The sequence below is a fragment of the Hemitrygon akajei genome, chromosome 2, assembly GCF_048418815.1.
Source record: "Hemitrygon akajei chromosome 2, sHemAka1.3, whole genome shotgun sequence".
NCBI classification, from domain to species: Eukaryota; Metazoa; Chordata; class Chondrichthyes; order Myliobatiformes; family Dasyatidae; genus Hemitrygon; species Hemitrygon akajei.
Genome location: NC_133125.1, coordinates 151,760,848 through 151,774,066, shown reverse-complemented (window position 1 = coordinate 151,774,066; position 13,219 = coordinate 151,760,848). Strand labels below are relative to the sequence as shown.

At 46.5% G+C, this 13,219-nt stretch overlaps 1 protein-coding gene across 2 annotated transcripts in view; it reads right to left on the bottom strand.

Moving 5' to 3' along the window:
- Positions 1-13,219, bottom strand: part of LOC140716935 (complement C4-A-like) — a 124,667-nt gene that overhangs the window by 24,221 nt on the left and 87,227 nt on the right. For both annotated transcript variants that reach the window (XM_073030077.1, XM_073030087.1), the window contains 4 exons: positions 11,493-11,695; positions 6,660-6,821; positions 3,845-3,904; positions 945-1,050 (listed from right to left, as the gene is read on the bottom strand). In XM_073030077.1, the coding sequence (XP_072886178.1) occupies positions 945-1,050; positions 3,845-3,904; positions 6,660-6,821; positions 11,493-11,695 (531 nt within the window). The remainder of the gene's footprint in view (positions 1-944; positions 1,051-3,844; positions 3,905-6,659; positions 6,822-11,492; positions 11,696-13,219) is intronic.

Genomic DNA, 13,219 nt, shown 5'->3' with positions numbered 1-13,219 from the left:
GCCTGGAATCTGCTGCCAGCGGAGTGTTTGAAGTCGACATGACAGCAACATTTAAAGGCATTCAGCCGGGAATATGAACATACAGGGAATATAGATCATTGCAGTCAGGTAGGTTTAGTCTAATTCGGCATCATGGTTGGCACAGACATTGTGGGTTCAAGGGCCTGTTCCTGAACCGCACTGTGTAAGGATTGAGACTGGCATCACCTCTTTCCTCATTCATGGGTTGTGGGCTTCAGGCAGTGTGCCAGCATTTAATTACCCCTCCCCTAGCTGCCCTTGACGAAGGTGGTGCCGAGTTCCCTTCTTGAGCTGCTGCTGTCCCTGAGGCGTGAGTACACCCGCAGTCCCACAGAGCCGTTCGGGAGGGTGTTCTGGGATTTCAACCCAGCGACGGAGAAGGAACGGCAATGTATTTCTGAGTCGGGATGGTACGTGACTTGGAGGGCAACCTCTGGGTGCTGGTCTTCCCCTTCTCACTGGTAAAGGTGCTGTCCAAGGAGGCTTGGAGACTTGTTACAGTGCACTCTGTAGATGGTAAAAACTACCCGTACAGAGTGAGTGAATAGCCGTGCATGGTCTGCCTGTCCTGTGTGGTGTCGAGCTTCGAGACTGTTGAAGATGCCGGCCAAGTGCAGAGTGTTCCATCTCATTCAGGACTTGAGCCCTGGAGGTGGTGGAGAGGCTTTGGGGAGTCAGGAGGTGAGTTGCCCTGCTCTTGCAGCCATATTATGTAAATGACCACTGCAGTTCGTTGTCTGACCAGTGGTAACACCCAGGATTCAGTGATCATAATATCAATGAATTGCAGGGGGTGGACTTAAAGTGGATAAGTCGCCTCTTTACAAGTTGTTAATATTGAAAGGGCCAGGGTTTTGGGTTTAGTCAGTGTGATGTCGATTTGCAAAGTTCTGGGTTTGGGACATGGGGCTTCATTCACTTACAGTACGTAGACTGACTGTACTTCAGGCTGCTTTTGATGGCCACAGAGAGGTGAAGTTTGTCACAGCTGTTGGTAGCCTCCTCCATGAGATTGTATTCTTTGCGTAACTGCAAGTATGACAAACAGGTTCCCATCAGACTTCGAGACACCATACCGACTGCTGTACACAGGCAACTAACGACAGCTCTACACAAACAGACCCAAGGGAAGTTTATAAGATTGAGGGATGCAGAGAGTAGACACCCTGTCTAATACTAGAGGCCATATACTTAAGGTGAGAGGGGGCAGGCTCAAAGGGAATGTGTGAGGCAAGTGTTTTTACACAGAGAGTGGGGGGTGCCTGCAACGTACTTCCAGGGGTGCTGGTGGAGCCAGGTACGATAGAGGTGTTTAAGAGGCTCTTAGAAAAATACATGAATATCCAGCGTATGGAAGGATATGTAGGCAGAAGGGGTTAGTTTAGTTAGGCATTTAATTACTAGTTCAATTAGTTCAGCACTAACAAAATGAGAGGGATAAATAGGGTAATTGCATGCAGACCTGTTCCCCTCAAGCTGGGATGAGAGGTCATAGGTTGAGGTGAAATGTAAAATATTGAAGGGAACCTGAGGGGGATCTCCTTCAACCAGAGGGTGGTTCAAGTGTAGAACGAGCTGACAGCAGAAGGGATGGATGCAGGTTTGGCTGCAACATTTAAAAGAGGTTTGGATAGGTACATCTTCCACTCTGCCCTCAAATTTCCCTGGACCATTTCTGACACTTCCCTCCCTTTCTCAATCTCTCTGTCTCCATCACTGGAGACAGCTTATCTACCAATATCTTTTATAACCCCACTGATTCCTGGTACCTTGTATTTCTTCCTCCCCTCGCCCCCACCTTCTTACTCTGGCCTCATCTTGTTTTCCAGTCCTGATGAAGGGTCATGGCCCGAAATGTTGGCTATTCACTATTCTCCATAGATGCTGCCTGGCCTGCTGAGTTCTTTGGGCATTTTGTGTGTGCTGCTCTGGATTTCCAGCGTTGGCAGATTTTCTCTTGTTTGTGATTGGCTAGGTACATAGACGGGAGGGGTAAAGAGGGATACAGTCTGGGTGTGGGTGATGGGACTAGACAGAGAAGCAGGCTGGCACTGATTAGCTGGGCTACAGGGCCTGTTTCCATGCCGTACAGTTCTGAGTACTATGTACTATGTTCGTTCCTAGACAGTTTATTTTATTTTATTTAGTGACACAGCACAGATTTGGCCCCTTCCGGCTCTTCAAGCTACGCTGCCCGAGCAACCCCCCCAACAAGCTACATTAACCCAAACACTGACCAACTAACCTACCCGGTGGGAGGAGACTGGAGCACCTGGGGGGAAACCCGTGCTCTGCACGGTGAGGATGTACCGATCAGCAACAGAGCTCCGAACACCCCGAGCTGTAACAGCGCAGCACTAACCACGACGTCACCATGGTGTCCCCATTCGGGAATTAACAGACCAGAGGCTCCGAAGCAGTGAGGGTGAAAACTACCTGTATAATTTGGATTGTAGACAAGAGAGTAAACCGCAGATCGTTCACCGTCTGAAGACATCGAGTGACCAAGTCATACAACTGACTCTTGGACCCACCAAGTTCATGCCGACCATTTTGCCTCTCTGCACCAATCCTATTGGCCGCATTAGGATGGTATCATTCTATACGTCACAAATTTAAGATTTCGCCCATCTCTTAAGCACAGGGTTTGCATCTGATTCCACCACATCCTCGGACAGCACGTTCCGGATATCAACCACTCTGTGTGAGAACAACCTGTCCCTCAGATCCCCTTGAAACTCTGCCACTTGCCTTAACCCAATGCCCCATTGTTTTGGTATCTCTACCATGGAGAAAAAACGACTATTTACCCTAACTACACCTGTCATAATCTGTTCACCTCCATCAGATCTCATCTTCACTGCAGGTAAAACACGTCCAAGCTACCCAATATCTCCCCGTAACTAAAGTCCTCTGATGCAGGGGACATCCAGGTGAATCTCCTCTGCACTGTCTCCGGGGCAGTTACATCCTTCTGATATTGCGGTGACACAGTACACTGGGTAAGGTCTGACCAGCATTTTTTTGCCCCAAGCTGTGAAGTATGCCACATGCCTTCTTCATCACCCTAGTAGCTATCAGGGACCGTTGGACGTGTACTCCACTGTCATACCCCGTGCTGCAGCTACCTCCTTTGATAACGCACGATCACCCTGCAGAATGAACTTCTCCCTGCGCAGATGCTGCCTGCCCCAATGAGCTTTCCAGCATTCTCTGGTTTTATTGCAGATTTACAGCATCTGCGGTTTTTTGATTTCCACTTCCTGGTGGTCGAGAGGTCAGCAAGGAAGTATGAAAGTGTGTCTGTCCAGGGCACCGTTGGAAATCACTAATATTAAATGTGAACAAGTGATATATCTCAGTAAGACCATTGGACCTTCTGTGCTATCAAAGTGGCGCAGCCGGTCGAGCCACTGCCTCACAGTGTCAGAGAGCCGGGTTTGATCCCGACCCTCAGCACTGTTTATGTGAGGTGAGGGAGAGGGGTAGTTACATGTTCTCCCTGTGACTATGGGGGTTACCCCCAGGCGCTCAAGTTTCCTTCAACATCCCAATGGCTTGTGGGCCATTGGGTAAATGCCCCTATTATGTGGTTGAGGAGCAGGGATCGAAGGGAGGGTTGATAGGAACATAGGGAGGGAAAAATAGGTGCTTGATAGTCAGCACAGACGCACTGGGCTGAAGAACCTCTCCCTCTGTACTCTACGACCTAGTCACATGGACCCAGAGCTGGCACGGTTAGAAACTAATCCAAATGATCAGCAGCTTTGAAATAGAAATTCTAACTGAAGCAATAACAGCAGAAAGTGTCAGGAATACTCACGCTTAGTTTCCCCTTTCCAAAGCCAGAGACTTCGACCAAGACCTTGTTTCCAAGAGGGAACTAAAGAGAGAAAGCTAAGTTATAATCACCTCTCAACACACAGTGCAAGCAAACCTTTGTCATAGTGAATAGTCAAAGGATGACAGAAGGAGCTGACGGGTGCCATTGAATTTGCTTGTATAATGAAACAGAATTAGCCCACCAACAGGCCATTCGGCTGTCCTACCCTTTTAGTAAAGCTATCAGATTAGTCACACAGCCTTGAGCTCTGGCCAGGCACAGCGAAATGTGGCTGCGTGTTCTCGACCCTTTTTCAAGGACTCCTGTCAGACTGGTTCCTGCCACTCTTTCAGGTGGCGTCTGGCACTGCAACAAGGATTTGGTCTCCCTTCACAGTTTCTGGTACAGAATGGTACAGCACTCTACTGTGCTGTGCTGAACTGATTTGAGCTAATTAAACACCTACGTAGACTAACCCCTACTGCCTGCACAATGTCTGTATCCCTCGTTCTCCACACATTCATGTGCCAGTCAAGAGCTTTTAAAATGTCTCTACCATATTTAACTCTACCTTGGCCATGAAAGGTGCTTCTGTTAATATCCTTACTGGAAATGGCTCATCCTTGTTTACCCACTGAACTCTCTGATACGATGACTGAGAGAACCAGTTGTGCACTTCTTATCGCTGATCACACATGGTCAACGTCAGTGTTGTGTTCAGTACATCATGGAGTCCACTGAACTGGAGGTCAGTTCCCAAGCTCGCCTCGGCCAGTCAGAACCAAATGACAGAGGCATGCCAGCAATTCTGATTTAGTATGAGGAGACTTGGCATGCCACCAAAGGTTCTCGCAAGTTTACACAGCGGACAGGCTTCTGACTGGTTGTGCCACTGCCTGGTACGGAGGCACAGGACTGAAAGAGGCTGCAGGTGGTTGGAGATCAACCAGCTCCATCGGGATCACAGCTCTCCAGGCGATGCCCCAGGAAGGTGGCCTCCATCATTAAGGACCCTCACCATCAGGACAACGGCCTCTTCTCGCTGCCGCCTTTGAATGGGAGGAACAGCAGCCTGAAAACCCACACTCAATGATCCAGGAATGGCTTCTTACCCTCTGCCATCAGATTTCAGACAGCTACCTCATTTTCCCTTCTCTTTGTGATATTTATCTTAGTAATTTACTGCAATTTTCTGATCTCGCACTGCACTGCTCCCACAAAACAACAATTTTCATGTCATCTAAGTCAGTGGTAATAAATCTGGTGCTGACACTACACCCACACCTCAAGAAGGCAGTTCACACCCCCTTCTCAAGGGCAACCAGGGAGGGGAAATTAAATGCTAACTCAGCACACCCTCTGAATGAATGAAAAAACAAATAATGGTCATAATACTTCTCACCCTAACTCCACCAGTGGGTGATGCCATAGTTCAGCGGCTAGAACGACTGCCTCACGGCCCCAGAGACCCTAAACCCTGGCGCTATCTGTGTCTGGAGTCTGTGTGGTCTCCCTGTGACTGCACAAGTTTTCCCCCCAAGACTCTGGTTTCTTTCCAGATCTCAAAGGTGTATGGGTCAACCAGTTAATTGACTCTAAGGCTACATCCACACTATACCGGATAAATCTGTAACCAAAGCTTTTCCTCTTCGTTTTTACCCTCCATCCACACTAAAACGACGTTTTCGTCTTCTGAAACCAGAGCCTTTCAAAAACGCTTTTCAAGGTGGATATTTTTGAAAATGCTGCTCGGGCAGATCAGTATGGACGGGGTAACCAGAGACTTTTGAAAATGCCGTCAGACGGCAGCGCGCTATTTCATTGTTTTCTTGAATGCAACCTAACAATTTCAGAACAGACGGCAACGAGACTGAAGCCAGAAGAGTTAGAAATGTACTCTTCAAATACTTTGACCCATAACTTACTGAATAAATAAGTATACTGTACTCACTTTGCCCTGTTTTCTGTCCTTGCTTGTATGAAGGTGGTTTACCTATTTATGCAAGTACTTCTCTGACAATAGATGTGTGACAGCCTAATGTAACATTGTATGGAAATACAAGATAACACTGAGGCAGACTTGTTTTATACATTTAACAAGGGGCTTTACTAATGCAACAGAGTTAGTCAGTTTTTCAGTGTTCATCGTCAGCCGGGTCAATCTGTCTGTGAACTCCCTGTCAGTTGCTGCTGTACGCTCCAGTATTTGTTTTTTTTTAGTTTTAAGTTCTCCTGCGCAAGAGCCAACAGCTGTCCGTTGTTTTAAGTTTTTCTATTCTGTAACAACACAAACGCACACTTTCACAGCGAGATTTGACACCAAACATTTTGCTTGTTTTCGGTAGATGTGTACTGCGCATGCACAGTAAGAGGAGATTCGCTGAAATCTCCGTTTCAGTGTGGATAGAGATATTTTCAAAAACGCATAGTGTGGACGCCTATTGTTTTTACGCGAAACTGGCATTTTCAAAATTATCCAGTCTAGTGTGGGTGTAGCCTCAGTGTGTTGAGAGGGAGTTAATGGGAACGCATAAGAGAATAGTCACAGGGAAAGTAGTGGGAGAATGGAACCAATGGAGTTGATCTGAGAGCCAACAGAGATTCAGTGGGCTGAACAGGTCCACTGAGAAATCAAACCATCCAAAATACTATGCAAATCATCCAGGGAAGGATTAAGTAATGAGTCGAAAAAGCAGAACATGGCCTGGACCTGCTTGTAGGTAGATCCTACTGGGCACGTAGCATTAACCTTGGAGGAAGAGAAGGCAAGCGCAGATATGGACAATCTGACAGGGTAAATGGTCTATGAACTCACCTTCAGTTCTTTCTGGGTTAGGAGATTTCGTCGACGCAGTGCGATCGTAGACTTGGGGTTCTGTCCATCAAGACTGAACCGAAGCTGAAGATTAGGTTCATCCTCTTGCTCAAACAGAAGGACATGATACTTTGATAGAGCCTCCAAAGCAATCACTGTATCCTATCAAGAGGATATTGTCTGGCATTAGGCTTGAGGAAATACTCCACAAATTTTAAAGGCAGTAGAGCAAACATTTAAAATTACAACTGGAACAAGTAATCACTGAAAATGGGGTAGGATTAGTTAGGGCTTAATGCTGTGGTCAAGTTCTGCACTAAATCCATTCACAAGTTCACAGCTAACTCTGCTGTAATGAGCCAGATCTCCCGCAGTGGCATGACAGAGTAAACTACGGAGTTAAAGAATCTAGTGACCAGGTGTGAAGACAACCTCTCCCTTAATGTCAGCTAAACAATAGTGTCATTGACTTCAGGAAGCAGTGTTGTACACACTCCTGTCTGTATCAGTAGAGCTGCGATGGAGATGGCTGTGAGCTTCAGGTTTCTAGGTGTAAAAAAATGGCACTATTAACTTTTCCTGGTCTGACCATGCCAGCACCGCTTGCTTTCTCAGAGGGCGAAGGGAATTCACTGATCCTCACTGCAGCATTGTGGACACAGCTCAGCTCAGCAGATCACAAGAACCAGCATCCCCTCAGAGGCTCCATCTACACCTCCTGCAGCCAACATGATCAGAGCCCACCCATTTAGTGGGCAGACGAAACAAAAGCCTGAAAGCACGTCCCACCAGGCTCAAAGACAGTTCCTATCCTGCTGTTACAACACTATTCAAAGGTGTCTTGTACAAGATGGACTCTTGACCTCAGAACCTACCACGTAATGGCCCTTGTGCCTTATTGTCTGCCCTCACTGTAATGTTCATTTGTTCGTTATGTGCTGTGTCACATGAAGTGGAGATCATGGCCTCTCTGTGACAATGACTGTTCTTGGAAAATATTTCTACAGAAGTGCTTTGCCATTGCCTTCTTCTGGTCAATGTCTTTACAAGATGGGTGACCAGAGACATTATCAATGCTCTTCAGAAGTTGTTTACCTGGTGTCCATGGTTGTACAACCAGGACTTGTAATGTGCCACCAGCTGCTCATACGACCATCCACCACCTGCTCCCATGGCTTCACATGGCCATGATCAGTGATGGCTAAGCAGGGGCCACTACTTGCCCAAGGGTGACCTACAGGCTAGCGGAAGGAAGGAGGACTTTACATCCCCCTTGGTAGAAATATATATTCACACTGCCACCCAATTCTCTGTAACAGTAACGCTTTATTTTGGATTCTGTTCTTGACTTGGTATGTGATCAGAGATAGCAAATATCTCTAGGTAAATATCTATGGTGGACACCATTCTGATGGATCGCTTCACGGCCTGGAATGAAGGCTCTAACCTGCAGGATCAAAAGGTAATGTAGACCCAGCCAGCTCCATCAAGGATATCTTCCAAAGGCAGCTCCTCAAGAATGCTACATCCATCATCAAGAATCCTTACCATTCGGGACATGCTCTCTTCTTACAGTATTTCTACCAATCCACACTTGGGATTGATTGGCAATAGCAAATTAAAGGAAGGCAGCGGTCATCATCTGAGTAGACTGAGTCAGAGTGGTGATCTTAAGGCTTTAACTCTTCGAGACTTCAGTCAGAGAAATCAAAGAAGAGAAAAGCTCCAGGTTAATTTTTTTCTTCCCTTCTTTATAGTTGCACAGTTAGGACGGTAGAGATACCAGGCAGGATAGTGGAATGCTCCTCTTGTGGGATGTGGGAAGGCAGGGAGACCTCCAGTGTCTCAGACAACAATTGCAACGAGTGCATCCAGCTGCAGCTTTTAATAATCCACCTTAAGGAGTTGAAGCTGGAACTGGATGAACTCCGGATCATTCCTGAGGCTGAGGGGGTGATAGATAGGACATACAGGAAGGTAGTTACACTCAAGGTGCAGGACACAGGAAACTGGGTGACAGTCAGGAAGGGGAAAGGGATTAAGGATCCAGTGCAGAGTACCCTACGGCTATCCACCTCAACAACAGGTATATCTCTTTGGATGCTGTTGCGGGGTGGGGGGGGGGGGGGGTTGACCTAACAGAGGAAAATCACAGTGCTCAGGCATCTGCACTGAGTCTGGCTCTGTAACTCAGAAGTGAAGTGGGAAGAAATGACACGCTGTGCTGATAGGGGATTCGTTGGTGGAGGAACAGACAGGAGGTTCTATTGGCAAGAACAAGATTCCCAGATGATATGTTGCCTCCAGGGTACCAGGGTCCAGGACAACTTGGATCGAGTCCTCAGCATTCTTAAGTGTGAGGGTAAGCAGCCAGAAGTTGTGGTTCATATCGGAACCAATGGCAAGGGGTAGGACGAGTGATGAGGTTCTGCATAGGGAGTTCAGGGAGTTAGGTGCTAAATTATAGAGCGGGATCTCCAGGGTTGTGATCTCAGGATTACTACCCGTGACACGTGCTAGTGAGGCCAGACTAGAAAATTTATAGTTTAATATATGGCTAAGGAGTTGGTGTAGGACAGAGGGCATCAAATTCTTGCCTCATTGGGCTTTCTTCCAGGGAAACTGGGACCTGAACAGAAGAGAGAGTTTGCACCTGAACTGGATGGGGACTAATATCCTAGTGGGAAGATTTGTTAATGCTGCACTGTGGGGTTTAAACTAGAGTTGTAAGGGATGGGAACCAGAATGCCAGAATAGCTAGGGGAGAGTTTGTGGAGGCAGATTTTAGTAAGTCAACGTCAGGAAACAAGTGGCTGAGCATGGTGCAACTGAGCTGCATATACCGCAATGCAAGAAATATCATAGGAAAGGCCGATGAGCTCAGGGCATGGATTAACACTTGGAATGATGACATTGTAGCAACTAGTGAGACTTGATTGCAGGACCTCAATATCATGGGGATCTGTTGTTTTAGGCATGACAGAGAGGTAGGGATAAAGTTCTTAATTAGCCAGGGCATCAAAGGGGAGAAGGCAGGGGAGTGGGGATGACAGGAAGAAATGGATCAGCCCATGATTGAATGGCAGAGCGGACTCAGTGGGCCGAATGGCCTACTTCTGTTCCCATATCTTATGGTCTTATAGGGGGGTGGTCAGGGAGAGTGCTACGGCAGTCCTCCGCCAGGACAGACTGGAGAACTCGACTAGCGACGCACTATGGGTGGAACTAAGCAATAAGAAAGGTATGACCAAGTTAGTGGGGCAAAATAACAGACCAACCAACAGTGCAAGGGATTTAGAGGAACAAATCTGTAACATTCCACATATTGACTGGGACTCCCATATTCACTGGGCTGGATGGGATAGAGTTTGTCATATTTATTTAGGAAAGTTTCCTTCATCAGAACAAAGGAGCCCCAGTGAGAGACTGTGCAATACTGGATCTGCTATTAAGAAGTGAGACAGGACAGGTGACAGAAGTTTGTGTAGGGAAATACTTTGCATATGGTAACTTCAATGCCATTAGTTTCAGAGTAAAAATACAAAAAGATAGGTCTGGATCGGTGGTTGAGATTCTAAGTTGGAGACAGGCCAGTTTTGATGGTTCAGAAATGATCTGGCAAGTGTGGTTTGAGACAGGCTGTTTCTGGTAAAGATGTACTTGGTAAATGGGAGGCCTTCAAAAACAAAATTCTGAGAGTACAAAGCTTGTTTGTGCCTATCAGAATAAAAGGGAAAGACAACAAGGGCAGGGACTTTAGTTTCCAAGAGATATTGAGGCCCTATTCAGAGAAAAAAGGTATATAGCAGGTATAGGCAAGTAGGAACAAATGAGGTGCTTATGGAGCACTTCATTATAATTGTTTATTTATTTAATATTTGGAGTTTGTCGCCTTTTGCACGCTGGTTGAACACCCAGTTAGTGTAGTGTTTCATTGATTCTAGTATGGTTATTATCTTATTATGGATTTATTGAGTATGTCCACAAGAAAATAAATCTCAAAGCTGGATATGGGCAACATATATGTACTTTGAATATAAATTTACTTTGAACTTTGAGGAGCTGAAATGCCCACATTCAACGTTTTAGGAACAGCTTCATCCCTTCCGCCATCAACTGTCTGAATGCTCCGTGAACTTGTGAAGACTACCTCGCTCTTCCTCATTTGCACATCATTTATTGTTCGTAACTTTCGATGTCTTACATTGCAGTACTGCCAGCAAACAGCAAACTTCATGACGTGTGCCAGTGCTAATAAACCGATTCTGAGCTGCCATTGTACTACCTGAATGTGCTGATGTTTTGAAGTGATCTGGGTGGATAACGTGCAAAATAAAATTTAAAAATTTTCACTGCGCATGACAATAACAAAGCAATTAGAATCACAATGGCCAGGATATGATGAAATACATCCTGGGCCACTATGGGAGTTACAGTCAATGCCGCGTTATGATCTCGCACTTCCTCTGCAGAGTCTCACTTTATTCTGCATTATTATTGTTTTAACTTGTTCTACCTCAACGCACTGTTCAATTATCTGAGCTGTATGAACAGTATACAAGACAAGCTCTTCACTGTACACATGACAGTACTAAACCAATTCCAATTCTCAATTTTATAAACCTCTGTCAGACCTCCGTCTATTGGTTTGGTCAAACCCTCCTTGTATCACATACCCTCTGATCTAGGCAGCATCCTGGTGAACCCCTTCGGCACTCTCTGCAAAGTCTCCACCTCCATACACCTCCTTTACCGCCCCCTCACCTTGTGTGTGCACTTTCAAGCAGCGACTGGCCTAGACCCCGAGACGTTAGGAGGAAGTGGAAGGGATACCTGAGTGGACTGAAAGCCCCCTCCGTAGTTCTGTTGCTCAGTCAGCCACTCCACAATGGGCCTTGCGTACTCGACATTGCCCCTTTTCAGGGCCTGCAGCAGGCTGTACGCAGTGGTCTCCACCGTCAACGCCGATGCATGTGGGGGTTCCTCGCCGTCGCTTGGGGTCATGTGCTCCGCCTGCCAGTGACGCATGTTGTGGTCTGCGGGTCAGGCAAGAACAGCAGTCATCACGTGGGAATGTGGGAGTTTCCCTTCGTGCTCACTTCACCAGATATGCAGTTTAAATGCCATCTTGCCCCCACCCCCCACGTCTTTCCACACCACACCCACTCTACTTAATGCCAGCCGCTCTTGGAGTACCCGCCCAGGTTCACCCCGGGCAGGAGCTCATCCCTTTTTCTACATTTCTCTTTGGTACCAAGCAATGCCCAGCAGGGCAACACATTGGCACAGTGGATAGAGCTGCAGCCTGAGACCTGGATTCAGCCCGACCTCCGACGCTGACTGTGCGTGTGGAATTGCATGTTGTCTCTGACTGTGGGCACACTGGCTTTCTCCCTCAGCATAAAGATGTGCTGGATGGTGGGTCAATCGGCCACTGGAAATTATTTCCTAGTGTGCAGGTGAGGACCAGAATCTCGAGGGGAGAATAAAATGGGATCAGTGTCAATATGTGGGCTTAATGGCCAGCATGGGCATGATGGGCCAAAGGGCCTGTTTCTGTGGTGTGCCTCTGAGCCAATACTAACTTCCCTTTGCACAGATCAACAGGAGGTTCTGCACCTGTAGTTAGTTACCCGGCTTCTCCCTGCAAACCCTGGGGCAGATAAATTTTAAGATTTAACCTCATTCATTTGTATGTGTGGAGAGTGCTGGTGTTAAATTACTGGACCAATAAAGTAGGCTCGTGGACTAACAATCAGTGAATGAGAGTTCAAATCCCACAGAAGAGACTAAGATATTTGTTGTCAATTAATGAATTAATCTGGAGTTAAAAAAAAGAACACACCTGTATAAAGGATAGTTATAAGAGTCCATTTGGTTCACTAATATTCTTCAAGGAAGGAAATCTGAACAGTACAGCACCCTACCAGGTTCTTCGGCCCACGATGTTGTGCCAACCTTTAAACCTACTCCAAGATCAATCTAACCCTTTCTCCAATACAACCCATAACCCTCCATTTCTCTGACATCCCTCTACCTATGTAAGAATCTTTTAAAATCTCCTGTTGTATTAGCCTCTACCATCACACTTGGCAGTGTGTTCCACGCACCCACCACCCTCTGTGTAAAAACCCTGTATCTCAAAGAATGTGTAAATTATAGAAACATAGAAAAATAGAGAACCTACGGCTCACAATGCTGAACATGTACTTACTTCAGAAATTACCAGAAATCACTTCCGCCTCCACCACCATTGCCAGCAGCCCATTCCGCGCACTCACCACTCTCTCACTCTGCCCCTCACATTATCTTTCCAGTTCCCCTTTTTTACCTTGCTTGTATAACTCAAGAGTTTTTTTACAGTTCTACTCCGAGAAAAAGATTCTCTCTATATTATAGAAACATAGAAAACCTACAGCACAATACAGGCCCTTCAGCCCCAAAGCTATGCCAAGCATGTCCCTACCTTAGAAATTACTAGGCTTACCGATAGCCCTCTATTTTTCTAAGCTCCATGTACCTATCCAAAAGTCTCTTAAAAGACCCTATCATATCCGCCT